This window comes from Chanodichthys erythropterus, chromosome 6 (genome assembly GCF_024489055.1).
Source record: "Chanodichthys erythropterus isolate Z2021 chromosome 6, ASM2448905v1, whole genome shotgun sequence".
Taxonomy (NCBI): domain Eukaryota; kingdom Metazoa; phylum Chordata; class Actinopteri; order Cypriniformes; family Xenocyprididae; genus Chanodichthys; species Chanodichthys erythropterus.
Window position 1 is genome coordinate 25,098,629 of NC_090226.1, and position 18,413 is coordinate 25,117,041.

General features: G+C 36.0%; 2 protein-coding genes across 2 annotated transcripts in view; one reads left to right on the forward strand and one right to left on the reverse strand.

The window, feature by feature from the left end:
- Positions 1-322: 322 nt before the first annotated feature.
- Positions 323-3,930, reverse strand: LOC137021272 (somatoliberin-like). Its single transcript, XM_067387550.1, has 4 exons — positions 3,851-3,930; positions 2,238-2,339; positions 1,535-1,639; positions 323-464 (listed from the first exon to the last, which is right to left on the reverse strand). The coding sequence occupies exons 1-4, from the start codon at positions 3,928-3,930 to the stop codon at positions 323-325; spliced, it is 429 nt and encodes a 142-aa protein (XP_067243651.1).
- A 5,293-nt stretch (positions 3,931-9,223) lies between these two features.
- Positions 9,224-18,413, forward strand: part of LOC137021273 (mitochondrial tRNA methylthiotransferase CDK5RAP1-like) — an 86,457-nt gene continuing 77,267 nt past the window's right edge. The window contains exons 1-5 of the mRNA XM_067387551.1: positions 9,224-9,597; positions 10,083-10,186; positions 10,351-10,385; positions 10,480-10,580; positions 16,788-16,998. Of these exons, the coding sequence (XP_067243652.1) occupies positions 9,324-9,597; positions 10,083-10,186; positions 10,351-10,385; positions 10,480-10,580; positions 16,788-16,998 (725 nt within the window). The 5' untranslated portion in view covers positions 9,224-9,323. The remainder of the gene's footprint in view (positions 9,598-10,082; positions 10,187-10,350; positions 10,386-10,479; positions 10,581-16,787; positions 16,999-18,413) is intronic.

Here is an 18,413-nt window from a genome sequence, read left to right on the forward strand (position 1 = left end):
GTAGGATTTTTCATTAGTGTTTTAAAGTGGCTTATGGAATGGTCAATTACCCCACTATACAACAATATGTACTTGCTAAGGAATGGATGTAAAATACAGTGATATAAACATTTGTGTATTTTTAGTTAGGGACTTTAGTTATTTCTGTGGCAGACCTTCTAAACACTGACTATCTGGTGCCAGTGCACAAACACACATAGTGCACAGGATCCTGTAGGAAGAGTGAACTGAAGTTTAATAATCCAGAGTGAAATGTAGCAAATGCAAGTATAAAGAGAGTTCACAGTTGTTGTTGTTTTTTTTTTTATTATTGTTGATTTCATCAGTGTGTAGCTACTGAGAACTTAAGTCTTTGTGGTTCTCTGTAACTTTGTTTCCTCTCAGTGACATCCATATTCACATCTTGCTTGTAGGTGTCTCCATATATGCCGGACTGGCGTTTTACATAGTTTTGAGTTTCTGGTCTGTTGACAAAAGTAAAATTAATTGAAATCTCATTGCACACAGCATTATTAATTTGGTAAATTGTGTGTTAAATCACATCAGTATGAATATTTTTCTTTGATCTTTGAAAATAAAGAATTAATTAAATTAATTATAATGACTCTACTTGATTACCAAAGACATTAGCACATGATTGGCCGTGTATTCAGAAATTGTAAAGGCACAGCAGAAACAGAAATATTAAAGGCACAAAAAAAGGTACCTAAAACTAAATAATTTAAATAATAATAATAAAAAATGAAACACTGTTTTAAAGGCACAATATGTAAGATTTTTAGATTAAAATATCCAAAAACTACTAAAACACTGTTATATATTTTGTTGACTTGTGTACTTACATTATCCCTTTTGTTTCCAAGAATGTTTAAATCCAGAGAAATAAGCAATTTTAACCACGGACCATGTCCGTGCATCGCCTATCAATGACATCATACCTGCGTTACCCTCGATTTTATTTTGTAGAAACCATGGGAACACCAAAGACACTTTAATATATTACATGTTTTATTAGACAAGAAAACAATTGTTTGGATACATTTATCTACTAATTATTGTTATATAGCTCAACAAGTCTTATTCTTTGAATCTTGTTTTCTTGATTTTCCACGACTGCATGTTTTCACCATGCCTCAGAGAAAAACACTATTTTGTCAAATGGCTAACATATATATGATAACAATATGATATTCTAATGTCAATCTAGCTTACTGCAGGGTGCAACAAGTGTCTCCTAGCAGCCGCCGAGTGAACGCTCAGAGTAACGTTATAACAATTTTCAACACACTCAAATGTATCTAATATGATAAAACCGCGCTGTGTTATACACCACATACACTTGACCGGAAGAACAATAAAAGTTAAGTTGCTCTTGAGCCGTGTGTCATGCTCGTCTCTCATTAGCAATCGCTCCAGTGGCCTTGTTCAGCTCCAACATCACTCAGCCCTGTGCTGCGTCATACTACAGTAATGTTAAAATTTACATATTGTGCCTTAAAAAGTATTTGTTTAAATAAATGTCTAAGAAACATACCCAAGTCTTTTGCCCATGACAGTTTGAAGGAATTTTCTGGCAGATATTTGACCGAGAACTTTTCGGTAGCTGTTGGTAAAGATGGCGTCAGCATGTCTTCCAAACCTGAAAATAGTGTTTAAACATCATACAGTTATGACAAATTTAGAAGACTATATTGTCAGATGGTTATGGTTCAACCATTGGGATTGCCCAGTAGCCCAGAGCAGTGTGTTAACAAAAAATGCCATTTGCCCAGTTTGGCAAATGCTGCTTCTAAATATATATATATATATATATATATATATATATATATATATATATATATATATATATATATATTTTTTTTTTTTTGTAACACTTTATTTTAGGGTCTTTTAACTAGTTGCTTATTAGCATGCAAATTTGTAGAATATTGGCTATTTATTAGTACTTATTAACCACATATTAATGCCTTATTCTGCATGACCATATTCTACATTCTTAATCATACCCAATACCTAAACTTAACAACTACCTTACTAACTAAAGCAGTAAATTAGGAGTTTATTGAGCGAAAAGTCATAGTTAATAGTTTATATGTGTTTCCTATACAAAAGCTACTTTTTTTTTCTTTTTTTTAATAGGGCTAGTGAAAATATCAGGGCAAGCAAAAATCTGAACTGTTGGAAAATAGAAAAAAAATGTTATTGTTGAGCCGTAGGTGTATGAGTGAATGAATGACCTAAGCTCAGCATCTGGTGTGCGCAGTGAAGTCCCTGCTGGAAACTGCATTGGATCCTCAATAGAGGAGGTCATCAGTATTGCAGCCGCTTGCTGACCAAACCTGACAAGCACATAAAAACACTGTTTTTATCACTGTTACATTCATAAGACGTGAATGTATAAGATTAGGTAGAACAAGTGCTCTTCTACATAAGACCATCAAAATGCATTATGCTTTGGAGGCTTTTTTCAGACGGGAGCTGTTTTAGTTAGATTTTCAGTAATAGATTATTTTTTGGTTATTTTAAAGGTTATATTTGGCAGTCAATTTTCTGTAAAGTCTTGGCTACAAAAAAAAAAAAAAAGCTACTGAACATTTGTTCACTTATTTCCTAGGACAAATAATACATTTAATACACATTAATATAGAATGAGGCATGTTATTACACTAAATGGGTTAAAACGACACAATGGAAATCTGTGGTTTGTCACAGACTCAAGAAGAATAACTTTTTTTAAAATTATGAAATAGCATACTATTTAAAGTGGAGAGAAATAATCCACCACAGTATATCTGTATTTAAATGAACAAAGCACAAAACCATTGAGATTCAATGACAATTTTTGATGCTGCACTATTTTCTTATGCAAATTTCACCCAAAAGAACACTGTTATATAGCTTACAAATTTCACGTAGGAAGGGAGATAATTAAATAAGACACTTTCAAAAATGTCCAGTGTCTGTAGTTCAAAATGAGAAGCCCTGGCCCTTAACACAACAAAAGCAGAGTTCAGGCTCTGTCAATTAATGTGACCTGTGACATATTCTAAACAGCAGCGCACAGGCTTTCCAGTTCACTCACTGTTCTCATAGGCAGCTGTTCTTTGTTAGTATTATTCACTCCCTACTCTGCCCATGTGTTTGTATAGATGTGTGTATCTACTACATTATTGTAAAAATGAGTCATACACTGTTAATTAGTTGTATCCCAACAAGGGCTGCAAATGCCATGTACAAGATAATGCTTTTCTATTGTATAATATGGTTTGCTATTATATAATATTGTTGACGCTTTCAAGTAGTCTTGCATTTAAAAGGATTTGTAATTAATTATAAATGATGTAACTGTTATGTGTTATATGTGTGATGCAAAAAAGATCTTCAGATATGCAGTATAATGACACTGTATTTGTAAAGCTAAAGTCTCTACAGTGTCATAAAAAAACCAAGTTAAATATGCATTTTTTTCCCTGAAAAAGATAAAAGATTTGTTTAATTTTATATGTTGTATGTTCACAAATATTAAAACATTTATTTGTATATCAAAATATATATTTCATAAATTACAATTCTATAATATTTGTATATTGACTTATGTATTTATTTAAATATTGATAACAAACTATTTGAGCCATATAATCCATAGAAATGAGTTACCAAAAAATCTACTGTCATCATTTTTCTGAAGCACTTGCACATTACAGATTGAATGAATGAAATATATAAGTCACTACTGAACAGGGCCAATGTAAGGGTAAGAAAATGTTAACAAACAGTTAATTACACCAATTAAAACACCAAATATTATTCATTAAATGAACACGCATGAAACAGCTGCCGTCTGTCTTACCTCAGTGCTGGATAGACTGGGGAAGAAGTAACTGACAATAACAGGCAGCACAGTGCTAGCAGGGCAGTTTTCGGCATCATTCTCACTAGAAACACAGTTCACATTGCGATTCACATCCACTGAAGCAATACATTTTATTACTTTAAATACATTTATTTTACTGCATTGAACTCTGCAATTGATTTCCTATGTTACTTTTTCTTTGTTTGTTGTTGTTTTTTTACATAAAAATAATTATTTTGTAAATTAATAAATTTGATTATTTTTGTAAATTAATTTACTGTAAATTAATTTGATGATATTATTGTTATTATTATTAAAACATTCTTATTTACCTCTTGAACATAAGTCCCATGTAGAACCAAATAGTGTTTTACAGCCTCATATCACAGATAACACAAACCTAAGGAATAATCTAATCTAACATCAAGAAGCTTTTAGTTTCCAAAGTAGCCCAGAGCAGTGTGCAGTGTGCAGCCAAATGCAGCCAAAAAAAAAAGTTCTTGATGTTGCTGCAAACAACCATTCAATTACCATTATTTTTACTTTCAAAATTCTTAATAAATTCTTAAAATAATTTTAATTACTAAGTTAAATACCCTTTCAACAGAAGTAGAAAAAATTTAATAATTTACCTTGCATGGTCTGCGATGTGCTCCTTGAAGGTCTTTAATGAATGTGACAGAGATGTTGTTTATTCTCACTCAGGGTTTGGTTTCATTCTCAGCTTCTCTAATCAGGTGAAACAGAGTTTAAAGAGACCAGTTAGGAATCACCTCACCTCCCTCCGCACCACCGCCCCCCTTGCCCTTTCTCTCTCTCTCTCTCTCTCTCTCTCTCTCTCTCTAATGCATGCTCTTTTTTTAGTTTTACAATTCTATGTAAGATGCTATGGAACATACGCATGTGCAACAATGTTATGTTTAAAAGTAGCAAAAACCCATCTTTGCACTGCAAAGACTGCACAGAAGCGGTTTAATGCAGCTCAGAGGTGCCATGAATGCATTTACACTGCAGTTACAATTGCAAACAAATGCTATGAGCTTAATGTTTAAATATAAAATATATTGAAAAGAGAAATATGAAATGTTGAAAAAAAATTAAATCAGCATCCAGCTCAATCATGGGTAGAAGGACATGATATTTCAAAACAAAGTTGTCCAATGTAAAACCGGATGAACGGCCACCCTATAGCTCCAAAGTCAAATTTGACAAAAGCTTTACACTGCAGACAAGGGGCCAATTTCTGAATGAACATCAATGAAGGAGAGGCTACTGTATGCTGAATAAACTGCTTTTGTGAGAAAACAGCTTATCACTTAATGAATTAACAGCCAGTCTCTTAATCTTTATGTTTGCCACAATAAATATTTATTTTGGAGTGAGCTGCATTTGGAGTTTACAACAAATGTATTATTATTCATTCAAAGGTAAGAAAAACAAAACAAAATAAATGAATAAACTCAGTGACAAAGCAATACAATAATAATAACAATCTAATATATAATAGGTTTATAGAAAATATATAGTGCCACTTTATGCATCAGTATCATATTTGCTCACAATGCAATAGGCTCTATTTTCCTTTGACCTATGTACATCAAAATAAAGTTTGAAATGACTCTTAAAGTGAGAGAAATTTGGTTTGGAGTCAGACCATTTCGTTTTATGAATGTGAAAAATGTGAAAAAAATAAATAAATAAATAAAATAAAATAAAAACTCTTGATATGCTTTATCTTCCATAGTCCATAGTCATTGTCAAATTGATAAAAAAAATCAAAATATCAGGTGGGGAGATGAGACTTTGTCAAGTTCCGATGCCCACCCTGCTAACATGCATGACTCATGAGCTACTAGCTAATGTAATAAGGCAATTAATAGCTAATATACCATGGCCATACAGGGTAATGTAACTTGGAGACACTACAAGTGAATAGTACAATTTGTGTAATAATGTAATCACAATCTCCATATGATATGCAAATTAGATGCTAACTAATTGAAATGCGCTAATTTGCATACATTTGACAAGGCACTGAGAACGGTTTGTAATCGTGCCTTACCATACCAGACTCAAGTGAAAACGATGGAAAAGCGGCTTATGTGAGTCCTGTGTTCTCTATTTACCACAAGATATTTACATCAGCTTTTGTTCAGTATCTTGGATGCTATTTTGCTAAAGTTATGTCTCAGTGAATGTTTGTTACCTGTTATGCCTACCTGAGGATTCTAATTATGATCTGTTTTTTACCAAGTGCCTAAGTTGTTACCAGGGACAAAATGACTGTACAAGGGAAGTGTTTACTTACCTGTGAAACTCATCTATTGCAACTTGCCTGTTTCTCCAGTGCTTCTGATCTGATAAAACTCCCACACCTAGCTTCAACTGTATTTCTGTCTGTGAAGTATCATTATAGAAGGCCAGACCACAATATAGACCCAGTGGGAGATGTTCTGTGCTCCATATATCAGGATGGCAGTAACATTGAATCATATGTGGAAGAATTTGTCCAATATTGCTATCTAACCACTTTGAAGGACTGAAATTTGATGGATCTTTTCTGAAGCGGACTAGACAATCACATTCTGCCATGGATACCAGTAGGCAATCCGACCCTCACACTGAAGCAGTATCTGGATTGGGTACTATGGATATGTGGCTCTCCTTACATAGTTGGTGAGGTTTGTGAGGTGGAGAACAACCACGCCACAAAGCAACAATTTTCCTGTTCCCAATACATTCCGATGTGGCAGGTCACGTCGCCCAGCCCCAATCCGGTGTCAATCAGCAAAACTAAGCCAAGGTCTAGTCATGCTAAGTCGGACAAACACAATTCTGAGAAAGCAGTCCCTGTGAGTAATAGTTTGGCTTCTAAATTGGAGGATCTTCACATCATGTCCGTCTGAATGACTAGGAAACCAAGCTCAGTAGTTCTAAGTCTGCCAAGTTCTAATAAGGAGCCACTTACCCGTTCCATGCAAACCCTCGAGTCGGCTCCAGCCCCTTAGAGCAGTCCAGCTTCTATGGCCTCCGTGGCTAACACAAGGGAACTAGGAATGGTCTTTTTGGACAACACAGGACTGGTAGCTATCTGAGGTGGCTTGGGGTTTCAGGGACGACCTCATTGGTTGTAACAGAACAGGCAGATAACTTAGAATTGACTCTCTAAGTCGCTAAGTCGAGGGACTGTGAAATGTTCTCTCCGGCTGAGATGAGGGAACTAGGAATGTCCTCCTTTGTAATGATAGAGACACCAGAGATCACAGGTATAACACAGAGTTCAGATCGTTCTCCCCTGTCATCTGCTAACTGAGTGATTAAAATAACATTATCACCCATTCTTATACCCTGAGCATTGATACAATTTACCAGATTTTCAGTAATTCGGCTGCAATCAAGAATAAAACAACACTGTTGAATACCTCTACTATGTACACAATGCTTAGATGTTCCTTCTGTCAGGGAAACACTGCTGTTTATACTTTTGTTTAGTTCTGACCATATTTTTACATTTTAATTCAAATCCAAATTTATCTAAGCTGTATATATAAATTCATGCTCAATAGAGTGACGACAACAGCTGCCTTGAATGTCATGACAACCAGACGAGCCCTAGAAACAGATCAGTGACACAGATAGTAAAGACCTTGTCGACACAGCCATTGGCACAGATCCTCAGATAGACCACAAGAACCAGACAAGTTCTCTGCACTGACCCCTATGGGCAGCTTCCACTCTTCTCATGATGCACTAAAGGCATTCCAATCTTTAAGTAGAGGAACCTGGATATTCACAATCTGACTTGTGATGCAGCCCCCAATATAATATATAAATATATTATCTTACAGTAGTAAACACCTCTAGCAACTATATGGTATTATTTTGTTGAAACTATGGCAACCAATTGGTTTTAGTCTGGCTCTTATTTTGAAATATTTCAGTGGCGTCAACTAATCAACATTTATACTGGGACCGGGAAAAGAGAGTAAGGGAACATGGAATAGAAGCCTTTTAGAGTTCACCATGCCCACCCCAGTTAGTAATATTCCACCATGTTTTTTTCCAGAGGTAAAGACAGATTTTAGTATCCTGGAAAAGAAAAGACAATGGAGGAAGTGGGAGTTAAGACAAACATTTACATAAGGAACAGTTACTCTAATTATCTCAAATTTTGGTAACACTTTACAATAAGGTTCATTATAGTTAACATTAGTTAACAACATTAGTTAACATGAACTAATAATGAACTGCACTTATACAGCATTTATTAATCTTTGGTAATGTTAATTTCAACATTTACTAATGCATTATTAAAATCTTGTTAACATAGGTTAATGCCCTGTAAACTAACATGAACAAACAATGAACAACTGTATTTTCATGAACTAACGTTAAAGAAGATTAACAAATACAGTAACAAATGTATTGCTCATGGTTAGTTCATGTTAATACATTAACTAATGTTTAACTAATGAACCTTATTGTAAAGTGTTACCCAAATTTTAAACAGACTGATCTGAGAGCAAACAGGAATGTGTGGGAGTTGGAATACATATCCCAGAATTCAAAATTAATATCTCCAAAAGATTATCTGACCAGTTATCTGTAGCCTATATCTGTAGCAGAAATCATGGCAGCCATCATGCATTGGGTTGAGAAGGGCCGACCTGATGTGGTATTATGTAAAGACTCCTTAGCTGTGATAAATAGCATACAGTGAATGACATCTTTCGGAGAAGACCTACTTGTAGAACTTAATCACAGTTTGTTAAGATTACATCGGGGTTGCATAGATGTTCAGTTTTGTAGGGTCCCAGCACATGAGGGAGTATGAGGAAAGGAGAGTGCAGACAAACCAGCAAAAGAGGCATCACAAAAGGAAATAACAGTTCCAATTCCACTTTGAAAAGGAGAAGGAAAAGCAGCAGTTAAGAAGGAAGGTATTGAAAGTCTGTGACCAGGTGGGAGGAAATTATAATGTCAAGACAAGAGTGGATCACACAGGATGGAATGGTACCTTGTTTTTAATGGGGAAAAGGAATAGTGAAAACTGAAAATTGTGCGGTTAAAGAAAATGCTGAACATGTCATATTGCACTGTACATTACATGAGGTGGAAAGACGGATTTACTGGGATATACTGGGAACAGAAGGTGAGGTATGGGGGATAAGCATTACCAGGAAGGCACTATTTAAATTTTGAAAAGACACATGGTTGATGAGTAGAATATGAGAGCATATTCAAATGACATGCTGTAACACACTCCTGTACAGTAGGTGGCGGTATGCACCTAAAAGTTGATTGCAATCCGCCATTAAACAAGAGAAGAGTACTCAGTAGTCTTCTCTGCTTCGAACAACATTTGTTGGATTAATTAATTGGGATACATCGTTTATGATAGCCTCATGGGTCAATGATGCGTTTGCCATTTTTTTTTTAGCTGTTAAGTGTGTTTATAAGTGAGTGAGACATGAACAGAAGCAGCAGCAGCAGTTTCAAACTCTTTAGTTTTGCCCTTAGGAAGTGTTTGTCTCGACACATTTACAGAGACACATATCACCGATATTATTGCTCTGAATCTTCTACTACCGATCAAAGCAGATTGATGCAACTAAAGAGTAAACTGGCAAGAGGTCCCAGTTTTCAGGACTTCATCAAGAGTTCTGACAAGAGCCATAATGACTGTAATGAGGAATATGAGGAGTACTACATTACTGAAGACACAACAGCACATTCACAGAAAGGTAAGGATATATGTACAGTATATATATACAGTTTCTGATAAACGATATGCAAAAGTAATTTTAGTAATTGTCTTATGCTTTGCAGTACTATTAACGGAATAATTATTAGAATACAGCAATAAAACTGACAATGTATTCTTTGTTTTGGGCTGACAACTAAATCTACTAAAACTACAGCATTAATATTTTTATACACATTTTAAATTATACGAATGTTGTATTTTTGTAGCTTTGTTTTGGGCAGACTAAATATGAGCATAAAGCATGTTTCTCAAAAGTTGAATAGTTTATGTAAACAATACATTAAGTTAGCTACTTAACTCACTGTGAACTCCATTATTTCTTGGTGAACGCACAGTGCTGTATTGACTTGTGGCAATCATCAGAAGACGCAATATTAAAGACCATAATGGATTCAGTTGAAAGTGTGAAGTCTAAATTCTTTCTTATTTATGTTACATGTTGACATGTGAAATGCCTTACAGTGTATTTTGAGACATACGGCTGTCAAATGAACGTCAGCGACACTGAAACTGCTTGGTCCATTCTTCAGAAAGCAGGATATTCACGGACACATGAGCTTCCAGAGGTAATGCAAACTTTCCCTAATAAAAATTCACCATGGAAACACGTCTGTAGAAGCTACGATTACTATGGTAAAATTTTGTAAGAATAGTCAGAATAGCTAAGTATGGTTACGGTTCTTTATTTGCATAAAGGCTTTAATATTGTTCATCTGATATTCTTGCACAGGCAGATGTGGTACTGCTTGTCACTTGCTCCATAAGGTAAGTTAAAAACTGCTTTTTAACAGCACAAAATGAGTATACTTATTGCAATTTGCTTTCAGATTTAGAGTTTAATGGTTTTCTCTTTTGACAGAGAAAAGGCAGAGCAAACAATTTGGAATCGACTTAAGCATCTCACTGCCTTAAAGAAGAGGTGTCAGAAACACAAGTCTTCACTAAAAATAGGTGTCCTAGGTAACTATTATAATGGTTCCTCTTAATTTTCTTCTGCTAGGGAGAAAAAAGCTGTGTGAAGTGTGAATGTGCATGCATAGGGCTCAACAGAAAGAAGCAATCCATATTTTTATCCTGGTGATATGTTAGAAATTAAAACATATCATCAGATGTAAAGAAATGTTGGTAGCATTTTATGTAACACTGTTTCCCATGTACATGCTATATTCACCAAAGATAAACACATTTTCAAATTTCATAATTTCCAACATTTTGTAGGAAGATGATTGCAGCATTTCACTATATTTGTAGAGACGTGTAAATCTGGTGAGGGTTTAATATTTACAACAAGCTTCATAAAAATATGCCCAATTTTAGCATTGCTCTGAACAAAAACGGCAGACAGGCTGTATATAAATGCATCTTAACTCTCTGACAGTAGGTTGTGCTTATGGCAAGGTTCAGTCCCAACCCTAATTTGAACAAGCTAATCAAGGTCTTTGCACCTGTTAAGGCGGGCACGGGCATCTTTTAGCATCTCGAGTCAAACAGCTGTAAAAGTGAGATTTTACTAGCAAATCTTTAGTCATCCATTTAGTCATCCTAAAGTCGGTAAGCTTAGGGCTGCACAATTAATCAAATTTCTAATTAAGATTACGATTATGGATGCCATGATTTTGTAAACGTTCAAAGGTGCGTTTAAAAGGAAAAATATCCACTTACATTATTCTGCGTGTCGAGTTGTGTTTAGAGCACGTTAAATTGTGAGACGAATCACGACTACTTCAGAGTGTAAAAGTCTAACCCAGCATAAAAGGAGCTACCAGTGATGTAGGTGTACGCTGATATGTCGAACACACTCGAAACACCTGCACCCATCATTTTTAAAAAGCCATGTACACAGCCTATATATTTACTCCACAATCTAATGCTACAAATACGGGAAACAGTGATAGATGGACCTCTGAACCGTACGCTGAGGAGAAAATCACAAATTACAAACAATAGGACAAATGCAATAAAATAAAAAGAACAAATAAAATAAACAGTGCTTTAAGGTTTTCAAGTAGGCATACATTATATCTATATAACAGTAGCATTCAAGTAAAAAACAATACAAAAACTGAAAAATCAAATGTCAAAATAAAATACTGCATTGTCTTCAAATGAATTATATATACATTATAACCCATTTTAAAATATATATATATATATTTATATATATATATATTTTTTTTATAAATATTTTTATTTCAAGGACAAATGCTATTGCTTGTACAGAGATTATATATTTTACATTTTCAATCCCTCCCCAACCAACCCAGAACAATCTGCCTTACATGATACTCATTAATGGTAAAAGTACAAAAGATGATGAAAATAATAATAATGATACCATATTAAAACAAAATAGGATGATAAAAATATGCCACAGTTAGACAATGGCAATGTAAAAAAAAAAAGAAAAAAAAAAAGACAGTTGGACACCACAATCAAAAGTGAAACCATGATACAACAATAAACACAAGCTCTACAAGTTTACACATGTAAATATTCCCCAGGAAGAACATTTATGGCAGAGAAAATGGATAATAAGGGTTGCCAGACATATGAAAATTTAGAAAATTTGTGGAAATGATGGACTTTGGGCATTCACAAAATGTCGTATCTGAAAATAACGAAAAAGGTCAGCTTGATTAAGATTGAATTTGGAGCGCAAATCATTAAAACTAACATAAAGACCATCAATATAGAGATCACCAAATTGAGTGATGCCCTTATCTTGCCATTGTTTAAATGTAGAGTCTAGTTTGGCAGGGGGAAATGCATGATTGTTACATATTGGGCTTTGAAGCAAAAGTGCTTGTCTCAGCTGCAAATGTTGGCGTAGCTGAGTCCAAATTTTAAGAGTAGAATGAACAACCGGGTTTGATGTATATTGTGCTATTCTAATAGGTAGCCTAGATGTTAATAGGGCTTGTAGAGAGGTTGTTTTGCAGGATTTAGATTCTGTTTCACACCAGTCAGTAGTACCTGATGGGTGCATCCAGTAAACTATCTTTTGAACTTGAGCTGACCAATAATAATATAAGAAATTAGGGAGAGCTAAACCCCCATCCCTCCTATGTTTCTGGAGAAACTCTTTCCGAATCCCAGGGTTTTTTCCATCCCATATAAAATTAGAAATAATTTTAACTAATCTTTTGAAAAAAGCTTTGGATAGGAAAATAGGTAGGCATTGAAATAAATATAGAAATCTAGGGTGAACTGTCATTTTAACACAGTTCACCCTGCCAGGCAGGGTTAGATGAAGAATCCTCCATTTTTGAAGATTAGATTTGAGTGTATTCAAAAGAGGAGTAAAGTTATTTTCAGATAGTCCTTTAAAGCTTTGTGCAATATTGATGCCCAGATATTTAAACCCAGATCTTGCCAAGTGAAAGGGGAATGCAGAGTCAGGCATTTGCCTGGCGAGTGCGTTAACAGGCATGCATCACTTTTAGCGATATTCAATTTGTAACCTGAGAAAGTCTTGGATAATGTCATTGATGCATGATGAAGGATTTGAGATGTAAAGAAGCAAATCGTCAGCATGTAATGAGAGCTTATGTTCAACCCCTCATCTGTTTATACCATGAAAAGAAGGTGTGGATTTTAATACCAGAGAGAGTGGTTCAATTGCATTTGTAAACAGAAGGGGGCTTAATGGGCACCCCTGCCGAGTGCCCCTTGATAGAGAAAAATTTTTGGATCGCCATTTATTAGTAACCACTGAAGCAACTGGGGAGGTATACAGAAGTTGGGTCCACTCTATAAATCTGGGGCCAAATCCAAACTTATTCATAGCAAAAAAAAGGTAGTCCCATTCCACGCAATCAAATACTTTTTCGGCATCTAGCGAAACTACAATTTCAGGGGTGTCCTGGGATTGGGGGTTGTAGAGAACATTCAAAAGACGACGAATGTTAGAAAAGATGTGCCGACCTTTTATAAAGCCAGTCTGATTAGCTGAAATGATACTGACCAAGGGGGACTCTAATCAGAGAGCCAGTAATTTGGCTAAGATTTTGACATCTGCATTTAACAAAGAAATTGGTCGATATGAGCTACATTGTGTTGGGTCTTTCTCAGGCTTCAATAGAAGTGTAATCAGTGCTTTAAGGGATTTTGGTAAAGTTCCTTGGGACAAAGAATATTCAAACATATTAAGCAAGAGTGGGGACAATTTAGTAGAAAACTTCTTATAGAATTCGATCGGAAGGCCATCAGGCCCTGGGGACTTGCCGCTTTGCAACGCTAATATGGCCGCAGATATTTCTTGTAGCTGGAGGGGATGATCTAAATCTTTTTTATGTTCTGCTGAAATAGTGGGGACATTTATGATTTCAAAAAACTCTACCAATTTAGACTGATCATTAGGGGTTTCTGATTTATAAAGGCTAGAATAAAAGTTCATAAACATGTTATTAATTGTAAGGGGATCGATAGTTAAATCCCCAGCATCATTTGTAATTTGAGAAATATGTTGAGCTGATGATCTGGATTTAAGCTGATGGGCTAAAAGTCGGCCAGCCTTATCACCGTGCTCATAGAAAAAACCTCGTGACCGGAGAATAAGCCTTTCTGCGTGATTTGATGAAATTAAATTATGTTGGGTTTGAAGATCGATCCTTTCTTTATAAAGTTCTGGTGTAGGAGAAGTAGAGTATTGACTGTCAATTTTGGATATCATCTCAATTAGCTGTTGCCTTTTTCTTTCCCTCTCTTTGTTAATAAAAGCAGTATATGAAATAATGTCCCCCCTGAGCACTACTTTCAGCGTCTCCCAAAGGAGAGAAGGGGAGACTTGCTTCGTGGAGTTGAATTGTAAAAAATTGTCAATTGAAGAGGATACATGTTTGCAAAATGAGTCATCTGACAATAGTGATGAATTAAATCGCCAAATGTGATTCGTAAAATTAGATGGAAAGGAGAGATCTAGTAATAAGGGAGCATGATCAGATTCTATAATAGCAGAATATTCCACTCCCTTTACTGAAGAGAGGAGATTTTTGTCAATAAAAAAGTAGTCAATTCTTGAGTAACAATGATGTACATGTGAAAAAAAAAAGAGTAAACCTTATTGTGGGGATTGTAGAAGCGCCATGGGTCTACGCAGCCAGTCTGGCTCAAAAAGGCTGAGATTTCATTTGCCATTTTAGATCTCCGCCTAAAATCAGATAATGTGAATTGAAGCTAGGTAAAGCGGCAATCAGCTTATTTATGAAATTCGTATCATCCCAATTAGGGCCGTAAACATTCACCAGCAAGACCTGGGTATGAAATAGTTTTCCAGACACCATGATAAAACGAACCTGAGTGTCAGCAATAACTTTGGAGGCAATGAAATGAATTTTTTTGTGTATTATTATAGCTGTTCCTCTTGCCTTGGCATTAAATTTAGAATGGAAAATGTGACCTACCCATGGTTTCTGCAACCTAAGATGATCTGAATTGAGTAAGTGTGTCTCTTGAAGGAAGATAATATCGGATTTAAGACGCTTAAGGTGGGAAAAGATTTTTGACCTCTTTATAGGGCCATTAAGACCTTTAACATTCCATGATGTAAACCTAATACATGACTTTCCTGCCATTCCTGTTTAAACATTGGACATATTTCACTATAAGAAGATGAACACAACACTTGTGGCATGGACAAAACTGGTACCCAGCTAAATTTCTCATCCCAAAACAAAAACAGATGGAGTATCCATTGAGAAAAACAAAAAGGGAAATGAAAGAATCCTTGCACATTACAGCAATTTGTAAATATTATATATACTGTATTAAAACAGGTTTAAAAAAAAAAAAAGAGGACACTTAGTCCGTCTTCCGAGCATAGGTGTCATCCGTCATAAGCAGTACATACACCATTTTTTACCCCCAAGCGATGACAAGAACCATCATTATATATTAATAATAATAAAAAAAAAAAAAAAAAAACTGCAAAGGTAGCTGTGTGCTTATCTTTAAAGTGGTCAGTTAGAAATATATAGTTAGCAAATTACTCCCCTGCTGCAGTCACGGTCGCGTTGATTCGTCGTTCATAAAAGGCTTCGGGTGCTGATTCAAAAGTGAAGGTTTCCTCGTCGTATGTGAATCGCAAGCGGGCAGGGTAGAGAAATCTGAAACGGATCCCTTTCTGGTAGAGCATTGTTTTAATATTTTTGAAAGCAGCGCGCTTCTTGGAGAGTGCCGCGCTTAGGTCAGGATAGAATCTGAGAGTCTTCCCTCGATACTGCAGCTTGTGTTGCCTAGCCCAGCGCAGGGCTCGTTCCTTCTCCTGGAATCGATGAAAACATACGATAATGGGTCTTGGAGGTAGGCCATCTCTGGGTTTAGGTGCCAATCCACGATGAGCTCTTTCCAGTTCTGGTGGTTTCTCGAACACCTGATCCCCCATGACATCTTTCAGTAGATCAGAAGTGAACTTAATCATGTCTGTTCCGATTTCGCTGTCTTCAGGCACATTTATGATCCGAAGATTTGCCCTGCGTGAACGATTTTCCAGATTGTCCAAACGGTCTAACAGCGCCTCATTGGTTGTTTTTAACGCAGCGATGTCTGCCTCCGCTTTAATAAGGGCCTCGAAGTTTTCTCCTGCCGTAGTTTCCACAGTTGTGAGACGCTTTCCGAACACGTCCACGGTTTCTTGAAACGATTCTATGGATAGTTGAATTGGTGCCAGGGAAGACTTGATTAACGCACTCATATCCTCTTTCAGATATACAGCAAAAGGTTTTGTTTTTTTTTTTCCAATCAAGAGCATTAAGTGATTTTCTTTTTCTTTTGTTGTTTGACAGACAGCTATACTGTATTATGCTGCTGTCTCTTTAAGAGCTAATGCACAGATCCTATTGACATAAGTCCGATTTCTTTCCCAACTGTTTTTCACTTAAGACATAACTTACTGTTTTTACATAAATATTAAAACCACAGCTTATTGCTTAACTCTCTTTAACGTCAAGCATGTCACATATAAGTTTGCGTGTTCAGTCTATTCTTTGCTATATACGTCAACTTAAAACTTTTTGAAGCAGCCTTTTAAAATCATTCAGATATTGCACATTGTTGCATATCGTGGTATGTACATTTGCAATGTTTTGATTAATTGTGAATAGTTGTAAATGCATTACTGGCCATCCTTCTTGTCAAGCCCAAATACACATATCCTATGTCCTGCTGTAGGTTGCATGGCGGAAAGACTGAAGTCTGAATTACTTGAGCGGGAGAAGTTGGTGGATGTTCTGGCAGGGCCAGACGCATACAGAGATCTGCCCCGGCTACTGTCTCTTGCTCACGGAGGCCAGAGGGCCAGCAATGTGTTGTTATCATTAGAGGAGACTTATGCTGATGTCATGCCTGTCCATCAGACTCCGGAGGGGCACAGCGCTTTTGTGTGAGTAATGCCCTGATTTATGCCAGTAAATGCAGTATATAAGGAATGGCAGCTTATGGTGAAGACTAGTGTAGTTTCAAGAGTTCTGATGAAATTAGATTTGATGTTGGTTTAGGATGTTTGTTTTTTTTTATCTCCTTTCTCTTTAAATGTAATAATTGTAGATGTATTTGTTTGTGTACATATACATGGATCATAGTAGATGCATCAAGTGTAGTGAATTTGCAGTCTACCCTGTTTGTTTGCAAAATTTAGCAGTGCTCCAGACTAAAATATGAGAGCAGTGGCACCAGTGCCACCAAGTTCTAAATGGTGGCATCAGCACCCCGGGGTACTGGTGCTAACATCTGTAGAATATCACAATATTACTGTTGTATTTCACAGAAAAGTACAGTTGCTTAATAATACTGCATTTTTGTCTCATTGAATTGTACAGTTAAGCACTTGAGTTTAAGTTGGGACGCAGGTGTAAATAAACAGTAACATCTTTAAAAAGTGTAAAATACAAATTTTATATGGAAAATATTCTGCTTGTGCAATTCTGTCTGTCTGACTCAAGGTAAAAAGTAACTATATGGCTTCTGTCTGTATGGTTATTGTTAACTGCAGTCTAAACACATTTAGCATAAAATCAAAAAACTGCCGTGACAAAAATTACTTTAATTATATTGTATTATTCCTATAATTCATTGCGATATACCGGTATACCATTACACAGGGTATCCGCGGGGCATTAAAAAGCATTAAAAGTCATTAAATGGATTTTGCAAAAATTAAGGCCTTTAATGGCATTCAAAAGCATTAAATTTTATTCCTACAGGCATTAATTTTTTTAGATAGTTTTGAAGAAAATAATACTATCAGTTTATATTGAATATAGCCTTCATAATTAATAACTTTGATTTGCTGTCACAAAATATGTTCACTGGTGTGATACACACACGGAACCAGTTTGGTAATTGCCTCCGGCCGGTGCAAAATTGCAATAACGCCGTTTTGGACAGAGGCGGGCTGTGACCTGCGGAAGGCTGCATCAAGAAAGCCATTGTGACGAATATACTTGTTGACCTGATCTAGCTTCCGAGACCCACCGGTACTGCCGCACGAGGCGCTTGCTTTCACCTCTCTGTCTGCGTCTGCTATTCAGTGAGTGGCTGATAGAGCTGTGCGCTCTGTCAGAGAACAAATAAAATAGATACTATTGTTTCTTACCTGTGATCATTTTACGTGTACGTATAGCCAAAATCACACCAAATGTCTTTATCTTATGTGTGTTGTAATTTTGTCAGACAACGTCTTGATTAGAGATGCTCCGATCAGCATTTTTGGGGCCGATCACCGATTACCGATCACCAAGATCATGATCTGCCGATTGCCGATCACTGCCGATCACAGAATGGCAGGGGAATGGGAAT